The following is a 19,995-nucleotide window of genomic DNA, read 5'->3' on the forward strand; positions in this document are numbered from 1 at the left end:
CTATGCCTTACAGTTTCATCTATTTTGATGTTTCAAATAAATATATTTTAAAGAAATTAAACATAATCTTTGGAATCTCGATTCCCCGGTCTGAATCGTACAACCATTTGTTTGCCTTTATCTGCATCCGCCTGCAGATTAAAAATGGAAGGGATCGGACAGATTTGATTATATGTATAGCATATTCAGATCTTTAAGGCATGGCCATCTCAACAATAATCAGTACATTGCAGGAGTGTAACCAAAGATGTGACATCAAGGTCATATGTAGTCATGCATAGCAGATTGTTTATATTCAGAAAGCAAGAAGATAGAAACAGCAACAGATCATGTATTTTTATCAGCGAGTTCAGTTTAGTTAGCTTTTCTCAATATCCGTTTGCAAATCTAACTGTCTAACTCTTCTTTACCATCGAGGGTTAGGCATATGCACAAACATCTACACCCTCTGTTTCTAAATATAAGACCTTTTAGAGATTCCAATACGGAGACTACACACGGAGCACGCTTCTGTATATAAATGTGCATTCGAGTTGTGGCTGTTTATCTCAACATACAACTTGCTCTCTTTTTTCTCCCGCAAAGTACAGTTCACCCTTTTTAGCCAATTGTGTTTGTGATGATCGGGTGTGATAGGAAGCATATGATACAATCGCTACCCCATCGGCAATGAACGTCCCACGAGTACAAGGAGAGGCGTAAATGTGCACCTACACCTTCGGAGGAAACCCGGCTCCGATGGAAAGAAAATACAAGGTAAATTGACACACCAATAAGCCCTCGCCCTCCACAAAGAAAGTAGAAGACTTGTCTTTAGTTTCTAGACCCTCTTTGCAGTTCTACTCTGTTCTCGAACCGGAAGCACACGCCAATCCTGCAGTATGCTGCACTAGGATGACACAAGCAATGAATGACAGTAATACAGATCTTACCACGAGAGTAGCAATGTGTACTTTGTACTTTGTAAAATATATCGATCATGTGATGAATAAATCTATGCTTTCCAATTCACCTTTATACATTGCTTGCCTTATTGTAACCCCTAAATTGCACACACTCAATTTTTCTCTACAATCTAAATTAGTCAAATAAAAAAAATAGCAAACTAGCATAACATATTTCGTCATGATGCATCAACGGGGGCGCGGCGTGCCGCCGCGCGGGCATCGCTAGTAAGTAAAAATTCTAACTATTTGAATCTCACTGGAAATTTCATTTGATTTCTTCAGGCCACACACAGTCCCTCGTTATTGTTTGCCACAGAAAAAAAAACCGATCATCTTTCGTGCGTGAACGGCCCGAACGAGCCGGTGGCCGGTGGGATCTAGAGTGTTCGGAGCAACAAAAAAAGGAAGAGAAATGGTCGTCACCCGTTAGCCACACGACGCATAGCGGCCCCACCCGTCATCGAGACCCACCCCATCCCAGGCCCCACACGTCAGCTTGCGTGCCTCGCAAGAAGATGGTAGGCGAAAGAAAAAAAAAATCCCCACTCGCGACCCCTCTCCGGCTATAAAAGGCCAACCCTAGGGCTAGGTCCGCCTCAGCGTGTCCCCATTCCGATCCGTTGGCTTCTGTTCATCCATTCCCCCTCCCGGCGCCGCCTCCAGCCTAGGGTTTCCTCCCGCCGCCCGTCCGCCCCACCCGCCGCCATGGCCCGCCGCAGCGGAGGAGGTACCTGCTCCGCCCCCCTCCCCCCCCCCCCCCCCCCCCCCCCCCCCTGTATGTATGGTTCCGCGTTCGCGATATCTCGTAGGGCGTCCCTCGGATCTGGCGTTCGCGTGTAGATTTGGTGCTTAGGTCGAACGGATTTGGTGAATATGTGCGTCTGAGTTAGTTTGTTGGAATGATTTGTTGTGGGTTTTTAGATGGTGTGGTAGTGCGGTTGGTTTGCGCATCTCGGTGCGGATATCGCTGGATCTGTCGTAGATGTTGCATAGGGGTTTCCGTTGTGAAATCGAACGGTTTCTGTAGTCATCGGAGAGCGGATTGCCCTCGAATAATTGGCTGCGGATTTCCCATTCCCAGGCGGTTCAGACAGGGGCATAGAACAAATTGTTACCCGTTTGTTTTCTCTTAACAAGGGCCTGATTTTCGTCTGTCCCTTGCATTGTCGGGTCTCACACCTGTAATTTGCCACTTGCTGATTTTAGGAACGAACTGTATTTCTATTGATCATTAGTAGGTCCATTGCCCTCGAATAATTGGGTGCAGATTCACATTCTCATTCGGTTCAGACAGGGGCATATACAAATCTGAATCCTTTTTTTAATATGAAAAGGATGCTGGTTTCTGTAGATCCTTTCTTAGATGGATTCATATAGCTTTGTATGGCTAATAATTTGTTGTCTGCCCTTTTATGTTAGGATCTGTAATAAATTACATGCGTTCCAGATTGGATTTGATATACTTGTTATATGGTTTGTAGTTTCCATTTGATGTTACACCATTGCCTCTTTGAGTAGCCATTACGGTCATTTATACTGTCTTGGCTTAGTTAGGAGGCGCATATGAAATGAGCATCTGATGCTCATCCAGGCCATTTGAGGGTGCAACTCATCTGTGTTAACTAGATGTGCTCCTCAAGCAGCCTTAGACATTTCATAACTGTCATGTTTCTGCATTGTATGTTCCAATTAAGGCAAGGTATCCGACCTGGTTTTAATTTTTTAATGTTATTGTCATGATTGGTTTATGAAGTTTGATGTTTGCCTTTTTGAGTAGCCATTATGGTTGTAAATACTATCTTGGCTTAGTTAAGGGGCATATAGAGATAATTCTGTTGGATTTTATTGTGGGAACCTCATTTATCTTATCTAGGAGTCCTAAGAAGTCCTCAACATTCCTTCATTCTCAAACTTGTCAAGTATATGCTTATTGTTTTAATTGATCATGGTTGAATATTTGGGTACCCCATTTAAGTGGAGTGTCCAGACTGTATCGGGGCTCTTCAATTGATTATTTAATTTAGTCGTTCTCCTGTTACTTGCCTTCTTGAGTAGCCATTATAGTTATGCATACTATTTTGGTTTAGTTAGGGGGCATATATAAATGGTTTGTGTTTCAATCACTTGGGCTTTTCATAACAGGACATCATTCTTTTAAGAAGCTGTTCTTTTGAGCAGTCTTGCACATTGTATTGTTTACTCCTTTATTATTCTCGTTTTCAGTGTGTGTAGCTCTTGTTCATTAGTCTCAATCTAAGTGAACTAGCTCAGATGCACTCTCTGTGTTTGTTTCATTAGTTTTGATGTAGCATAGTTGCACTCTGGTTTCTGTTTCTTAATTTTCTCCAGCACTTACAATTTTGTTTAGCAAAGTGATGTGCCTCTTGAACAACCATCTGCAGCTATTTGTATATCTGCATTTGGTTCAGACAGGGGGCACATAACAAATGCAATCTTTTGAGGGAATGGATGTGTTTTCTGTTCATCCATTCTTAGAATGATTTTAACACTAATTTGTTATTGTGTACAAATGTTCTAGTGACATGCTGTTATTAGTCAGTGGTTTCAGCATAATTTATCTTGTCACATATTTATCATCTTGATTTGTGTTACTTATGTGATATGCTATCCCATGTAAAACTAATCCTATATAATTGAAATGTACCCATTTTCTCTAGTGAATCTTGCTGATAACTGTAGTTGCCATTGTTATAGTTTCCTACTATGAAAATATATTACTTGGTATTTATGTTCCTGGTAGACTCACTTTTTGCCCTTGCCTAACAGGAAGGTCTTCCCGCCCTGCTCCACGTGCTGCTCCAGTGAGAAACCCACCAGCGCCAGGTAATTATGTCATCCTGCATAATTTATGTTTTCTGCAATGACAATCTATTCAATCTGATGTTGTTCTTCATCTGCTCTTATTCAGTATTTTGCCTCAGTGTGACTGCTAATAGACATTAACTCTTTGCTTTCTTTGCAGCCCGTCCAGCTCCTCCACCTGCTACCACCCAGAGCAGCGGTGGTGGTATCATGAGCGGGATTGGGTCCACCATTGCTCAGGGTTGGTTTCTTTTCACTTTTAACTGCAATGAAGGCCAGTATACTCTCACAATGCAGACACTAACATTTTCTTGTCCAAATATTTCAGGCATGGCTTTCGGTACTGGAAGTGCCATGGCGCACAGGGCTGTTGATGCTGTGATGGGTCCCCGTACCATTCAGCATGAGACTGTTGTCGGTGAGGCTGCTGCATCTATGACTCCAATGGACAATGCTGCTGATGACAAGTGTGGCAACCCTTCCAAGGCCTTCCAAGATGTATGCCTCCCTCACCCCCTCCTGCTCCCTCATTTGTTGATATGCTTCATGTTTTGATCATTTGGATTAGACACTTCAAGAATGATGTTCATGCTAATTATGTTTTGATAGTTTGGATCAGTCTCTTAAAAGAACTAGTTGAATTGTCATTGCCATGCTTCATATGTTTTGATCATTCTTCTAAGGTACACAACTAATTTGTCTGTTTTTCTCTCCTACATCAGTTACACGCTAGCACATACATCCTCCCCGTCAAAATATAGGATGTTTTAGCAGTTCAAATTGAACTGCTAAAACATCATATATTTTGGTACAGAGGTAGTAGAAATTAAGTTACTTCAGCATGCCCATTTTTAAGTAAGATGGCACTTGTATCAGCATGAGGATCAGTGTAGCATGCTAGTTTGTGTCAGAATGAGGAATTCTCTGAGTTGATCACTTCTGTACATTTGTGGTCATGTGGACTAACTGTTCATTGTAATTGCAGTGCATCAACCACTACGGAAGCGATATCAGCAAGTGCCAGTTCTACCTTGACATGCTGAACGAGTGCCGCCGTGGAGGAGCAACTCTTTAAGCTACTATCTTTGCTTGATTGGGGCTTAATTGGGCAGAACCTGTTTTCAGTCATGATGATGATGATATATATCTCCTAAATAATTCATTGGCAATATTATGAACCTATGCCACAGCTTGTGTCTATTACCTACCCTAGTTCGTGGTCTCTGTTGTCCCGGGAGTATTTCCTTGTATTGATGTTGGAATTACCTTCATGGCAGTGGGTTTATAAATATGGAGTTTGAATATGGTGTGTTGCGACTTCATTTATTTGTATGGTTTTGAGAGCTTGATATGCCTGTTGCATCTGTAATCCGTTGTTCCCTTTAAATATGCTTGCCACAAGTGCAGCACCAGATGGAGTGGGACAAATCTTGCAAAATGGATCACAAACAAGTTCTTGGCCATTTTTTTCCTGAAACTTAGGACACTAAATCAAACTTTATTTTCAAATTATGACGACTGTTGTAGTTTCACATATTCTATTGGTGCACCAAGGTAGCCTGTCATGGATCCTCCATGCCTATTTGTAAAGTTTGCTCAATATTTTGGGCAGCCTAAAAATACAACCAGTTGTTGGAAATATATGTGCTGCTATCAAATCCTGTGGTCGCTGCATTTTAATGTTGCCACAATGCCCCATTTGCCGTGATCATGTGGCTGCCTAACGACTGAATCCGATTGATTCAGAGTGAGATGAACTTAAAGAAAATCCAATCTTGGGAGGCGTTTGAGTTCATCGGTCCGTCGATGAATATAGTATACCATGCGGGGAGAGGGACACCTCCATTCCTGGAGAAGCGGGACACCCGTAAGAGTGATGAGGCGGCGATGACGAGGTTCGCCGCTGAAAATCTGCACCTTGTGCAGGCGGAGGCAGAGTGGTTCTGAGGGACAATGAGCGCAAGGAGGACGAGGCTGGCCCCTCCTGGGTGAACGCTGTCGACATACAACCTGACGATGACGAGTAGTATGTGCGTAGTGTGTACGTAGGAGTATTATGTTTAAGTTTTAATGTTTTAGATGTGTAGATCTTTGCATATTTAAATCTTTGAATGTTTGGAAGTTTGTATTTATGAAATGTGATAGTAGTTGTGATGTTCGTTTGATTTTTTTTGGATGAGTGCTCCAATTTAGGGTTGCTGTTGAACAATATTATTTTTTAGTGCCCTAAAAATCATCCTTTTGTGCCCTAAAATTTACTCCAACAGATTTTTGATTCCTTAAAATAGGGCAGTTGTTGGAGATGCTCTTACCCTGCGGTGGTCCTTCCGATGCCATCGAAGTCTGGTATCATAGCCAAAATACAGGAGGCCGAGTCATATTTCGACAAATCGTCCACATAAAGCTTGTTTCGTGGTTATGTTGGCCCATGGTACACTGGTAGGACCGCAATGCTTCCCCTGTGCCGCCCTCATTGATGCCAATTCAAGGGCGAATCGACATTGAGAGAGGAGTGCCCCACTCAAAATATGAAATTCCACTAGAATTTCTTTGTTATTTTAGAAGAAAAATGTCAAAACTCTGTGAATTTGTACAAACTATGAAATTCCAACATAATTTCTATGTTATTTTAGAAAGAAATACCAAAACTATGTGAATTTCTACAACGGTGAGCCCCACGCCTATAGTTTGCGTCCAATTAGAACAACTTCTAGGTCCACCCCTACGCCAATCCCTACAGTATGCCTCGATGGGTTGACGATCGTGAGCGGGGGAGAGGTCCTCCTGGATAGTCATTTTCTGAATTTGGTCCAACGCCTCGTTTATCATAGTGAGGGTCGCCGAGCTTGAGGGCTTTGGGCCAGATTCCGTTGTGACGGGGGCGGTCAATGCCCTAGCCAATCCTTGATTTCTACAGGCCGAGCTAAGCTCGGGGTGTGGAACCGGATCCTCGAAAGGGGTCCGGACAGTCAATCGGAAGTTAAGGAAGAATCTTGATCCCTGTGTGTGGATTCCACGCCGGGGCTTGAGATCGAGTTGCTTCGGGCCGAGGATAATTCCTGGCCCTTGTCCGCCACTCCGTCGTGGGAGCTCAAGGCTGGGTGAGCATTGTGGAGGGACGGTTCGGCCTGGCTTCTGCCTCTAGCTCCTGCCTCGATGGTTGGGGTAAGTCCTCCGCCAACATGATGGGTTCGGGCGAAGGTGGAGTCTGGCCGCCGCTCGAGGCGGAGCTCTCCTGGCTCGAGGCTGCTGGGGCCGATCCGTAGATCGGATCGGAGGGAGACTCCGGGGCGGGCGCGACGAGGCCCGCGTGGGAGCGGGAAGGGGTAGTGAGTCCGGCGAAGACCAGATCGACCCATGAGTCCGCCACATATTCAAGGTTGCCGAATCGAATTCGGTGTTCGGGGGCGAGGTTGTCGATCTGATCCAAACGACCAGTAGGGTTGGCGTGCAGCACGATGCTGTCGAACGCGAAGAGTTGACTGGGGACGAAGAAGTCCCCAGATCCGGCGCCTTCTCCTATGATCAGGCGAGCCATCGATCCTCTGAGCGATCCCACGGCGGAAATCTCAATGAAAGCACCAATGTCGGTGTCAAAACCGTCAGACCTCGGGGTAGGGGGTCCCGAGCTGTGGATCTAGGGTCGATGGGTAACAAGGGACAAAGAAAACAGTGTTTACCTAGGTTCGGGCCCTCTCTAAGAGGTAAAACCCTATGTCCTGCTTGATTATATTGAAGATATAACATGGTTACAGAGTAGATCTACCTTGAGAGCAGCATGAGCTAAACCCTAAGGCTATGAGGTGCTGAATGTAGCCCTAGCCCTAATGATCAGGGTAGATCTACCCCTCGGTTTATATAGACACTGATAGGGTTAGGGTTACCGAAGATAGATTACAACAAGGGTTTAAAGAGATCCTGCGCCTTCTTGACTTGGGGGGGGGGGCACACCATGACTTCATAGATCTCGTGTCAATATGCGGCTCCACCACTCCGGCCCATGTACAATGGGCCGTCGCCCCGAGGCCCCCTTAGTCCATGACTCCCTCAAGGGGGTTACCCAGGTTCGGGACCTCAAGGTGAGCTAAGACCCTACATCATGATTTATGATTGTAATGATGATGGAGCACCTCATGCGAGGGGGTTATAGGGATGATGATGAGTATTGCTACCGAGATACTAGTCTACCAGAGTTGATGGGCATGTCTACCCCTAGCCCCGACTTATATAGGTGGTGGGGGTAGGGCTTTCATGTAACCTAACCAATCTTATGCCACCGTCATCTTTGCTTGCACGCTAAGATGGTCCCCTGGCCTCTACCCACCCCCGATATATGTCTTGATGTCGGACCTCCCTCAGGACATCTGGGCCCCGAGGCCGATGATAACCCACAAGTATAGACGATCATTTGTAGCCTTCTTCGATAAATAAGAGTGTCGAACACAACGAGGAGCTAAAGGCAGAACAAATATTCCCTCAAGTTCTATCGACCACCGATACAACTCTACGCACACTTAACGCTTGCTTTACCTAGAACAAGTATGAAACTATTTTGCAAGAATAAAACTACGAGTACTTTGCGAGAATAAAACTACGAATAAATTGCAAGGTAGTAAAAGTAGATAGCTTTTGTCAACAAGAAAGTCATTTGTCCCTAGGCAATCGATAACAAGTACCGGTAATCATTCTTGTAATTCTATATGAGGGAGAGGCATGAGCTAACATACTTCCTCTACTTGGATCATTTGCACTTATGATTGGACCCCTAGCAAGCATCCGCAACTACTAAAGATCATTAAGGTCGTGAAACCCAACCATAGCATTAAGTATCAAGTCCTCTTTATCCCATACGCAACAACCCACCTACTCGGGTTTAAGCTTCTGTCACTCTCGCAACCCACCATAAGCGAATCATGAATGTATTGCAACACCTTACAGCGGGGGCCCCTCACGTTTGCGTGATACGGAGGGCACCGTAGGACAGCACCATAAATAAAATATACAATCATACCAACCAAGATCACGATTAACCCATAGGACAAAATGGATCTACTCAAACATCATAGGATAACCATAGATCATTGGGAAATAATATATGGAGTTGAGCACCATGTTTAAGTAGAGATTACATCGGGGAGAAGGGGTGCTACACCATTGCATAGAGGGGGAGAAAGTTGGCGTTGACGGTAGCAAGGTTGTTGATGTAGATTGCCGTCATGATCCTAGCCCCGGCGGCACTCCGGCGCCACCGGGAGAGAGGGGGAGAGAGCCCCCCTCCTTCTTCTTTCTTGGCCTCCCCCCTAGATGAGAGGAGAGTCCCCCTCTGGTCCATGGCCTCCATGGCGGCGGAGGGGCGGGAGCCCCTCCGAGATTGGATCTGTCTCTCTGTTCACTTCGGTTTCGCGTTCCCCAGATCTGGCCGAAAACTGTTTCTTATATTCCCAGAGATCCGTAACTCCGATCGTGCTGAGATTTTAACACGGTTTTTTTCGGATATAAGCTTCCTTACGCCCGAAGTAGAGCCCCAACCGACGTACGAGGTGAGCATAACCCACCACCACGCGCCTGGCCCCTAGGGAGCGCCCTGGTGTCTTGTGGGCACTATGGGCCCCCGTTTGCATTGATTCCAAGTCCCAAAAATCACATATATTCCAAAATAATTCTCTGTAAAAATTTATCGCGTTTGGATTTTGTTTAATATGGATTTTTTGCGAAACAATAAACATGAAACAAACAGGAACTGGCACTGGGCACTGGATTAATAGGTTAGTCCAAATAAATCATATGAAAGGTTGCCAAAAGTGTATAAAAGTTGCATAATATTGGCATGAAACAATCAAAAATTATAGATACGATGGAGAGCAATCCTCTCACTCGGGGCTTAGCTGCAGTCGAGCACTCGCCTAAGTTCTCTCACTAAGAGGCTTAACGGCAGTCCAACACTCGCCTAAGTTTGGAAAAATCCTACCGAGTGGAGAGCAATTCTCCCACTCGGGGGCTTAGCTGCAGTCAAGCACTCGCCTAAGTTCTCTCACTAGGAGGCTTAACGGCAGTCCAGCACTAGCCTAAGTTTGAAAAAATCCCACCGAGTGGAGAGCAGTCCTCCCACTCGGGGGCTTAGCTGCAGTCGAGCACTCGCCTAAGTTCTCTCACTAAGAGGCTTAACGGCAGTCCAGCACTCGCCTAAGTTTGAAAAAATCCTACCGAGTGGAGAGCAGTCCTTCCACTCGGGGGCTTAGCTGCAGTCGAGCACTCGCCTAAGTTCTCTCACTAAGAGGCTTAACGGCAGTCCAGCACTCGCCTAAGTTTGAAAAAATCCCACCGAGTGGAGAGCAGTCCTCCCACTCGGGGGCTTAGCTGCAGTCAAGCACTCGCCTAAGTTCTCTCACTAAGAGGCTTAACGGCAGTCCAGCTCTCGCCTAAGTTTGAAAAAATCCCACCGAGTGGAGAGCAGTCCTCCCACTCGGGGGCTTAGCTGCAGTCGAGCACTCGCCTAAGTTCTCTCACTAAGAGGCTTAACGGCAGTCCAGCACTCGCCTAAGTTTGAAAAATCCTACCGAGCGGAGAGCAGTCCTCCCACTCGGGGGCTTAGCTGCAGTCGAGCACTCGCCTAAGTTCTCTCACTAAGAGGCTTAACGGCAGTCCAACACTCGCCTAAGTTTGAAAAAATCCTAGCGAGCGGAGAGCAGTCCTTCCACTCGGGGGCTTAGCTGCAGTCGAGCACTTGCCTAAGTTCTCTCACTTAGAGGCTTAATGGCAGTCCAGCACTCGCCTAAGTTTGAAAAAATCCTACCGAGCGGAGAGTAGTCCTCCCACTCGGGGGCTTAGCTGCAGTCGAGCACTCGCCTAAGTTCTCTCACTTAGAGGCTTAACGGCAGTTCAGTACTCGCCTAAGTTTGAAAAAATTCTACCGAGTGGAGAGCAGTCCGCCCACTCGGGGGCTTAGCTGCAGTCGAGCACTCGCCTAAGTTCTCTCACTGAGAGGCTTAACGGCAGTCCAGCACTCGCCTAAGTTTGAAAAAATCCTACCGAGTGGAGAGCAATCCTCCCACTCGGGGGCTTAGCTGCAGTCCACTACTCGCCTAAGTTTGAGACCCATCCCTATCCGCAAGGACGACGAGGTGCAGGTCGACTGCCACCTTCTCCTTTGGAGCTGCGGCACAAATACAACGTCCGCTCCATCCCTATCCGCAAGGACGACGAGGTGCAGGTCGACTGCCACCTTCTCCTTCAGAGCTGCGGCACAAATACAACGTCCGCTCCATCCCTATCCGCAAGGACGACGAGGTGCAGGTCGACTGCAACCTTCTTCTTTGGAGCTGCGGCACTAATACAACGTCCGTTCCATCCCTATCCGCAAGGACGACGAGGTGCAGGTCGACTGCCACCTTCTCCTTCGAAGCTGCGGCACAAATACAACGTCCGCTCCATCCCTATCCGCAAGGAAGACGAGGTGCAGGTCGACTGCCACCTTCTCCTTCGGAGCTGCGGCACAAATACAACGTCCGCTCCATCCCTATCCACAAGGACGAAGAGGTGCCGCAAGCAAAGTGCATCTGAAGGCAAACACAAGCACATTCGGAGATAAACCAAATTCAGATAAATACTAAAAGGTTCCAAGCAGCGAATCAAAAATACTCGGGCACCAAGCCCGAAGGAGTTTAACGGTTACAGAAACCACTCGGCATTTCGAGGCAAATTTAAAGCGTATCCAAGTTTCATAAGATTGTTCACTCAGCCGGAGGAGGACTGGCAGGCTCCACGAATGAGTCCAGATCGATCCCATCAGCGATCCGAGTGGCAGTAGCAATGAAAGTCTCCATGAAGGACTGGAAGTCGTGCTTTTTGGTGTTAGCGACTTTGATCGCAGCCAGCTTGTCTTCACGAACCTCCTTGCAATGGACTCGCACCAGGGACAGCGCCACGTCAGCACCACACCGGGCGGAGGATTTCTTCCATTCTTGCACTCGGTCAGGGATCTCGTTCAGTCGAGTCATCAGAGATTCCAGATCATTCTGAAGCGTCGCCTCCGGCCAAAGCGTCGAGTCGATTCGAGAGACAACCTCCTTCAGGCGTGCGAGGTAGCTTGTGGCGCTGGCGATACGGGACTCCAGTCGGAGCACGTTCATCGCAGTTTCGTCGCAGACCAGGGAAGCGATAGGGTCCAGGCCCGTCTCGACCCTCCCAGTTTCTTCGTCAAAGTCTTGACAAAGTTCTGCAGCCAAGAGTCAGTTCAATCAACCGAGCAAAATCCGATGGCCGACATCAACACAGTCGGATTAAAAGAAATACCTCCCAGCACGAGATAAAGCTTCTTGGCGAGGGTCCTCAGATAGGCTTCTGTGTCGTTCCTCTTGCGGATCGCAAACTCCAACTTTTCGTTCAGGGCGACCTTATCCTTCTTCAGGCTGGTCACTTCGCGGTTAGCTTCATTAAGACAAGATGTCAGTCTAGTCACCTCTCCTTCAAGCGTTTCGACTAAAGCAAGCTTCTTCTCTGCGAGAGCGGTTTTGTCTTGGGCTGCTTTTTGCGCGGCGGCGAGGTCCGAGTCCCGTTCAAGAGCCAACTTCATTTTCTCTGCAAAAGAAATAATCGAATCAAAAAAGAGATCAAAGAGATATATTGAAATTCAGTCGGCAATCAGTTACCTTCCATACCAGCGGCCTCGTCTTGAGCTTTTTTCAGATTTTGCTGAGCCAATTCCAAGTCTAAGTTGAGTTGCCTCTGCTTCTCTTCGAGTTCGGCAAACTTGGAGATAAGAGTACAAGACTTCTGCAGAAGGCAAGAGACAGGTCAATCGATAGGTTCGAAAGCAGTTCATTTCCGAAAGAATAAAACCTAAAGAAGTGGACAACAAGCTGTTCAGACCCCAGTCGACTGCTAGCAGTCGACCGCGGTCTCGGGGACTACACCCAGTGGGTGCACTTGGCGTGCCCCCATCGGTTCTGATCCCACTCGCCCGGCCTGCCGGAGTCGAGTGCAAGGAGTAAAAAAAAGAGAGAGAAAGAACAATTGCGCCGTCAAGAAAAGAAGAAATCATACCACAGTCGACTGCCAGCAGTTGACCGCGGACTCGGGGACTACACCCAATGGGTGCACTTGGCGTGCCCCCACCGGTTCTGATCCCACTCGCCCAGACCGAGTGGAAGAGCGAAACTACCAAAAACGACAGCAACACCCAGTGGGTGCTCTAATTCAACGCGAACAACCGGAGATTGTGCAGAAGAAGATTTTTTGAGAACAAAAACAGTCGGAAAGTCTACTCACCTCGACGTTGGCCCGAAGAGCGGCACTAGCATCGTAGGCAGCCTGACTGCTCTCGTGCACTATCTTCACCCGCTCCATCATCATATCAGCCTGTCGGATGGCTTCCGCAGCCGCTTCCGACTGGTTGTCTGGGACGGGGTAGCTGGTGAAAAAATGTGCAGACGACCCAGGTGCAGCTGCTTGAGGCTCCGCGGTGTGGAGTTGGATAGTTGAAGGAACCACAGGCGCGGTCGACCGCATGGGGTGCCCACTCGGCAAGGGTGCAGCGAATGTCACAGCGGCCCTGCCCGCATTCTCAGCCTGACAGACGGGAGGCGTTGCAGTTGGTTCCTGCCAAGCCACCCTGCCAGCTGTTACCTTCTTGCTCTTCCTAGGCTTAGGAGCCACATCTTCGTCGTCGTCCGGAAGGTCAATGATGTTGGGTGGAGTTGCAAGACAGAACATTTGACCCCAAGTGAACCACTCGACCCTAAAAGGATCAAGAATCGAAATCGTAAGAGTTCATACCTGGGTTAGAGGTTACCGCATCCTCCATTTCCTCGTCCCGGTACTGGTATGAAGAGGTCCCTGACGTAGCATCACTGCAAAGGCCCGCATTCAATCGGTTACATCCAGTTAATTGAATCCACATAAAGGACAAGTCAGATGGTTACCCGGAGATAGTAGGAACGGTCACTTTGATCCGAGGCAAAGCTTTGGGCGGTTTGGAAGAGATGGCTTTCGACACTTCCGGCGCTGGAAGCGGCGCGACCTTGGATTGCTTTGGAGGCTTCTCAGTCGGCGTCGGGGAAGACATCCTGGGGCGCTTCGAGGATTGCCCGATCGGCGCAGCCACCAAGTCCGGAGCGCGTGCCGGGTCATGAGTGTGCTTGGACCTCCTCTCCCTGCGAGGAGGCGAGTTGACTTCTTCCTCATCGGTCGATTCATCGCTCTCCTCGTCCTCCTCGGCTTCCGAATGCTCGTCGCCGCTCTCGCCCCCGCTCCCTTCTTCTTCAGCGCCGGGGTCCTGCACTCCGTTGGGCATCGAGTACATTTCAATGAGGACCTGAAAGGATAACAATCAAAAGACATTCAGTCGACCACAAATGGGACATCACGTGGTGAATCGGAAAGATACTTGATAAAACAGAAATATACCTGCTCTGGCCGGCGCGAGTTGTCGAATGGAATCACCCTCCTGGATCCCCGAGGGTTGTCTTTGTTGCCAGTGATTCCCCTCAACCAGTTCTCCAAGATATCCTTGCTGACCTCCTCCGGGTGGATCCGAGTGGTATCTTCGAGCCCAGAGTACATCCACATCGGATGGTCGCGCGCCTGAAGAGGTTGGATGCGTCGACCAAGAAAGACCTCCAGCAGATCCATCCCGGTCACTCCGTCGCGAACAAGCTGGACGACCCATTCGACCAGCTCCTTGACCCGCGCCTTCTCTTCTGGAACTACCTTCAGGGGAGCAGGCTTCTCCACTCGAGCCAAGGAGAAAGGAGGAAGTCCAGTCGACTGGCCAGGGGTTGGCTGATCCTTGCAGTAAAACCAAGTCGACTGCGAGCCCCGCACCGAGTCAGGAAGGATCATCACTGGGAAAGTAATCTTGCTCCTCATTTGGATCCCCAGACCACCGCACATCTGGATCACCCGCGTCCTCTCGTCACTCGACTTGGCCTTTTTAACCGACTGGGAACGGCAAGTGAAAATGTGTTTGAAAAGCCCCCAGTGCGGTCGACAGCCCAAGAAGTTTTCGCACATGGACACGAAAGCGGCCAGATAGACTATGGTGTCCTGAGTGAAATGGTGGAGCTGAGCCCCAAAGAAGTTCAAAAAACTCCGGAAGAAAGGGTGGGGAGGCAGCGAGAATCCGCGATCTACGTGGGTTGCTAAGAGGACACACTCACCCTCTTTAGGCTACGGCTCAGTTTCGTCCCCCGGGAGCCGAGCCGACTTGTGGGGGATCAACCCCCCCTCCACCAGGTCGTCGAGGTCGTCCTGCGTGATTGCCGAGCGGATCCAGTCGCCCTGGATCCAGCCAGCCGGCAGGCCGGACCTCGACGAGGATCCGCCCCGGCTGGTCCGCTTGCCCTTCGCCTTCGCGGTCGCCTTCTTCGCGCGTTCCAACGCTGCCGTCTTGTCCTTCCCCATGGTGCCGGATCGAGCTCGAGCGGAGGTCCGGCGACAAGGCGGAAGCGAGAGTGGCGGAGGGATCGAGAGAAAGAGAAGAGAGAATGGGGGTGTGCGGAGCAAAGGCCTAGCCCGAGACCTTTTATAAGGCCTTCCACCGAGTGGCTGACTAGTGGACCCAAGCGATCTAAACAAATCCCGCAACAGTCGCGCGCAGTACGTGGCGAAAAAGGTGGCGCGGGGATCGAGGAGACTTACCTAATCCGTCCCGATAACCTCGTTTCCTCCCGTCTGGCGCGATTCCCAAAATTCGAATCCCGCAAGATCCGCGGAGAGCGGAACAACCTGTCAGACTGAAGACAAACACCCTCTACATCATCATTCGGAATTCAACCATGAAAGTTCACTCGACAACAACCAAGAATGGACCAAGGCGATTGAGAAAGGAGTCGACGTCGTCTCCTTAACTCATTGTTTCAGGACAAGGCATATTCATAGCACAAAGAGTGGGTCGAAAGTGTTCTCGACCCCTTCCTCACTCAAACCCTGATCCATTCGGGGGCTAATGATGAAGCTATGTACCTAGGGTAGGGTTATGAACCTGTCCAGCGTACCCTCCCCAAGGACATCTTTACAAAGAATCAGAAGCAGTCGAAGAGAAATCATCATCCACTCGACCGTGGAGATGCGCTCACTCGACCACCTTGAAGACACTCGACCACCAGAAGATGAGGAACCCTCCACTCTGCAACGGTTAAGACTTAAACCATAGCATTATGAGCATTTATGACATTTACTGTAGACGTTACCTCTAATGCCTTTTCTTTATGAGCATTGAACTCTACGTAACGGAGGGGAGCTGGGGTCCTGGCGCACTCTATATAAACCACCTCCCTCCTCTGGGACAAGGGTTCACACTTTTGTAAACACACACACGTATAATCCAGTCGACCACCTCAGGGCACCGAGACGTAGGGCTGTTACTTCCTTCGAAAATGGCATGGACTCGTAAAACTCGTGCGTACAACTACTCCATAGCTAGGATCTTGGCTCCTCATACCTGCCCCCCATTCTACTGTCAGCCTTAGATCCATGACAGTCGGTACCCGCGGTGGCGGCAGTGGCAGGAAGAGGAGGCGCCTCGAGCGGGAGTTGGGAGAGACCGATTTTTCAAGAAGTAGCCATGTCCGAGTAAATTTGAGAGAGTTGAGCTGGGTTTGGGAGTTAACTCATTCAATTTGAGGGTCCGGTTATATGTGGTTAACTTCTGAAACAAAAAAAATCTTTTGAAGTTGTTTTTAAGGGATCGGTTAGAGATCCCTGATCTTGTTTGGGTTGTCATGGAGTCACGGCACAAAGAACTATTCCTCTTATATTATGGGACGGAGGGAGTACAAATAAGAGGTAATAGCACCAGGAGTCCTGGAACTTGTGCAGGATGTGATGATCTAGTCCAAAACTTGCAAAAGCAAACTATTTCATCCTACAACTTGCACCCAATGTGTAAATTTGGTCCTAGCCAACCAGACGACGACAAGTGTAGCCAAGTCAGCACAGCCCACTCCATCCGGTCAGCGCCGCACTTTTTGCAATTACCCCTGGCCTTAGCACAAATAAACCCGCGCCTCTTCGATCTCACCACTAGAGGCGTGGAGCAGCTCGTCGCAGGTGGGCGCGTGGTCGCGCCACTTGCGGCACGCGACAACGAGCACCTGCGCGATGCGGGTGAGCGGGTTGCCGGTGGGCTTGAAGTAGCGGTAGTTGGGGGTGCCGAGGAGGAAGAGCATGAGCGCCAGCGCCGCCGCGCCCGCCGAGACCCAGAAGCCCATGACCCACTGCCCGGCGTCCTCGTAGTACACCAGCACCGTGTTGGAGAAGATGGAGCCCACGTTGAGCGCCAGGTAGAAGTAGCTGAAGAAGGCCACCTTGGAGCGCGCCTCGTCGGGGTCCGTCTCGTCAAACTGGTCCGAGCCCAGCGTGGCGATGGACGGCTGGTACCCGCCGTTGCCGAACGCGATCATGTAAGTCGACAGGTAGAAGAGAGCGACCCCCGCCGTCGACGGCGGGTCGCAGTGCGTCTCCACGTCGCCGCACCCAGTGGGCTTCATCAGCAGGAACCACGACGCCAGTGACAGTATCACAAGTTCAGATCAGAACAACACACGCAACCAATCCAAACAAAAATGATTTTGTGCTACGACCGATCTGAGCTGCATACCGTGACATAGATCATCTGTAAGATGGCGCAGGTGATGTAGCGGCCCTAGTAGGAGTCGCTCATGAAGGCGCCGATGAGGGAGAAGATGTAGACGGTGCCGGTCCATTTGCTGATGTTGTTGGCCGCCTCGGCGTTGTCCTGGTGGAGCACCCGCCGGAGGAACACCACCAGGTTCACCCCGACGCCGAAGAAGGCGCACGTTACAAGCGCATAGTTAACTGCATCATCATCAACAGCACAAGAAATCTCGATCAGAATCCAGATCAAGTTAACTCATTGACAAAAACAGACTGTCTGTGGCATATGATCGAAGAACAACATCAAATAAACAAGGCTTTACCTAGCAGCGGGATGGAAGATTTCCATTTCCCAGTGTTTGCCTTGACTGCTGGGTTTCCTCGCCTGTCCATCCTCAGTTGGTGGAGCGGTGAGACCGAAGAGGCGTGGGTTTATTTGTGCTTGTTAGAATTATGTGTCTAGCAACTATATTCAAATTACTTGGAATTGTTAAATATTCGGAATACCTCATTATGGAATTGTACATGTACTTGTACATGGAATTGTTTTACATGTTTAGCATGGAAAATTATCACTTGTTGGAACGTACTTAAGTTATATGCTTAAGGAAGCTGGTCGAATATCAGTGGAATACAATATATCATTTATATTGGAAAGGCTACCCGGGTATACTGATAATTGGAAGGAGCTAGATCGTATAGTTAGATTACAGCCCTAATGTTGATCTACGTAACTAGAGTAATCTACACTCTATTATGGCGCGTTGCTCACAAGCGCGTGCTCCGGGGACATAACGGGTAGAATCCATTAACAGACAAATATGATCATGGTTGGTAATTTGATCTGGACTCTATCCCGAAAACTAGTGAAAAAGACTAGAAATCTTATATCTGTATAAGAGATGGACTCTTTGGAAAAACAATATAAGAAGGTCCTTACCCCCTAGCCCCAGAGATGCGAATTGTGAGCGGCATCACGGATAAGCGCAGAGGAATTAGGGGTAGACCGCAAATCCTAAATTTCTAACATTAGTACCAGAGCGAGGTTCGTCCGCCGTGCGACTCTGCCGACATGGTCGTCACTCGAGGCCCTTAATCCGCTGCAAACTCTACCGGAGCGCCGCCCCTAGTCGATATTGTCCTGCTGTGTGCTTTGGCCCATTGGTCCGCCTGCATCTAGTGGTCACGCGGCGCCCCTCCTGTTGCGCCTCTCGTCAAGCTGATCCATGCATGCTACGCAAAGGACACCATGTAGGTGGCTCATGGCCGGGACCATGCATGGAGCTCATTTATTTATTCGTGCAAATCTACTCGCCGTCGGAAACTTGCACACGATCGGAATTTGGAACGTAACGTACGTGCCATACGCGGAACGACTGCTCCTCGGAAAAACTACGATTGGTGGCAAGTTCAAGCCATGATCGAAATCAAGAGCCACACGTGAATCAACTGGAGTCTGTAGACGTACTCGTCAGATTTGCCCGTGCCAGCGGTCTCCTCCCAAGTGTCTGTGATGTTCCCGGCCGTCATCGCCGTCCCAACTACGCTCTGCCCGCGCGTCATCGAGGAACCTTGGAGAGTGGAAACCAAACTTGAGCCACCGTACTATTAATTCTTGCAGGGAGATCGAGGTACACCTAGTTGTTGCTTTGATTATTCCCTAACTTCATGCAGATCGAGCAAAATAAATAACACGCATCAGTCCGTATACCTCAACGATCTGCACGCCCGGTTTTCATGAATTGCTTTGTCATTTTTTCTCCTCCGCACACGGTAACACTTTACCTTGGCAGACGTCAAAAGTTTTTTTATTCCCCCACGTATTTGATGGCTCATATTATCACGGTTTGGAAAAACATAGTTGTGCTATATTTTCTACGTGGAATTCTGATCACATTATTAGACAAAACAAACCGGAACAGCAAGCATTGCTAAGGAAAAGGAAATATATAATATGACACATGGAATATGGATAGCAAATGACTAACATATTTTTCGGGATCATTCTATTGTTGTTTGGCTGTTTAATCTGATTGTGAATAAATTGCAAGGAAAATAATGTGCAATTGGAAAGACCTTTTTTTTGGGGGTGGGGGGTGGGGGGTGGGGTATCTCTCGGAAAATATAGATATAGGTTTTATGGCTATATTTGTTTATTTTGGGAAGTGCAAGTCATGGTTGTCCTAAACTCTATGCCAAGTTGATTGGAATAATTTATATACACTTGTCATCATGAATTGTTGTTAAGTATATGCATATGAGATACTATTTTTTCAAAGGAGAAATATAGACAACTTTCAGGGGATGGTTTTGGTCAAATATTGTTGACTACACCTTGGAGAGGAAAACATAATATTTATCGATGGAACTGGCAAAGAGGAAGTGAAGGAAAATTGTGGTAATTATGCCATCTTTGCATAAAAGGAATTCATGGAAGTGTTATTATTGGGCATCACTAATTTATGGAGGAAAATGAGAGTCACTCCAAGGACAAGGAAATTTGATCTTCATTTGTTGGTATGTCTATTAATGGTATATATTTGGGGCTATTTTTTCAAATAGTTGGATTATGGTGTTTTTTTATATATACCTCATATATTATTGGAATACA

The 19,995-nt window shown here is 48.2% G+C and overlaps 1 protein-coding gene, 3 non-coding genes and 1 pseudogene across 4 annotated transcripts; 4 read left to right on the forward strand and 1 right to left on the reverse strand.

The window, feature by feature from the left end:
• The first annotated feature begins 1,503 nt into the window (after positions 1-1,503).
• On the forward strand, positions 1,504-5,074 carry LOC123087254 (uncharacterized protein C6C3.02c). Its single transcript, XM_044509219.1, has 5 exons — positions 1,504-1,674; positions 3,735-3,791; positions 3,931-4,011; positions 4,099-4,268; positions 4,756-5,074. The coding sequence occupies exons 1-5, from the start codon at positions 1,653-1,655 to the stop codon at positions 4,843-4,845; spliced, it is 420 nt and encodes a 139-aa protein (XP_044365154.1). The 5' UTR covers positions 1,504-1,652; the 3' UTR covers positions 4,846-5,074.
• On the forward strand, positions 2,190-2,326 carry LOC123089034 (small nucleolar RNA snoR138). Its single transcript, XR_006442225.1, has one exon. It is a non-coding gene; the product is annotated as a small nucleolar RNA snoR138 (small nucleolar RNA).
• Positions 2,487-2,602, forward strand: LOC123089010 (small nucleolar RNA U19). The gene has a single exon (XR_006442205.1). It is a non-coding gene; the product is annotated as a small nucleolar RNA U19 (small nucleolar RNA).
• LOC123089035 (small nucleolar RNA snoR138) lies at positions 3,324-3,479 on the forward strand. Its single transcript, XR_006442226.1, has one exon. It is a non-coding gene; the product is annotated as a small nucleolar RNA snoR138 (small nucleolar RNA).
• An 11,679-nt stretch (positions 5,075-16,753) lies between the features above and the next one.
• On the reverse strand, positions 16,754-17,777 carry LOC123083957 (protein NRT1/ PTR FAMILY 7.3-like; annotated as a pseudogene).
• Between the last annotated feature and the right edge of the window lie 2,218 nt (positions 17,778-19,995).

The sequence above is a fragment of the Triticum aestivum genome, chromosome 4A, assembly GCF_018294505.1.
Source record: "Triticum aestivum cultivar Chinese Spring chromosome 4A, IWGSC CS RefSeq v2.1, whole genome shotgun sequence".
Lineage (NCBI taxonomy): Eukaryota > Viridiplantae > Streptophyta > Magnoliopsida > Poales > Poaceae > Triticum > Triticum aestivum.

What these genes read in the sequence shown, in the direction of transcription:
- LOC123087254 (XM_044509219.1), top strand. Translation starts at nt 1,653, where the DNA reads ATGGCCCGCCGCAGCGGAGGAG. An exon ending in GAGAAACCCACCAGCGCCAG is followed by an intron (nt 3,792 to 3,930) that starts GTAATTATGTCA and finishes CTTTCTTTGCAG; the next exon opens with CCCGTCCAGCTCCTCCACCT. An exon ending in TGGGTCCACCATTGCTCAGG is followed by an intron (nt 4,012 to 4,098) that starts GTTGGTTTCTTT and finishes CAAATATTTCAG; the next exon opens with GCATGGCTTTCGGTACTGGA.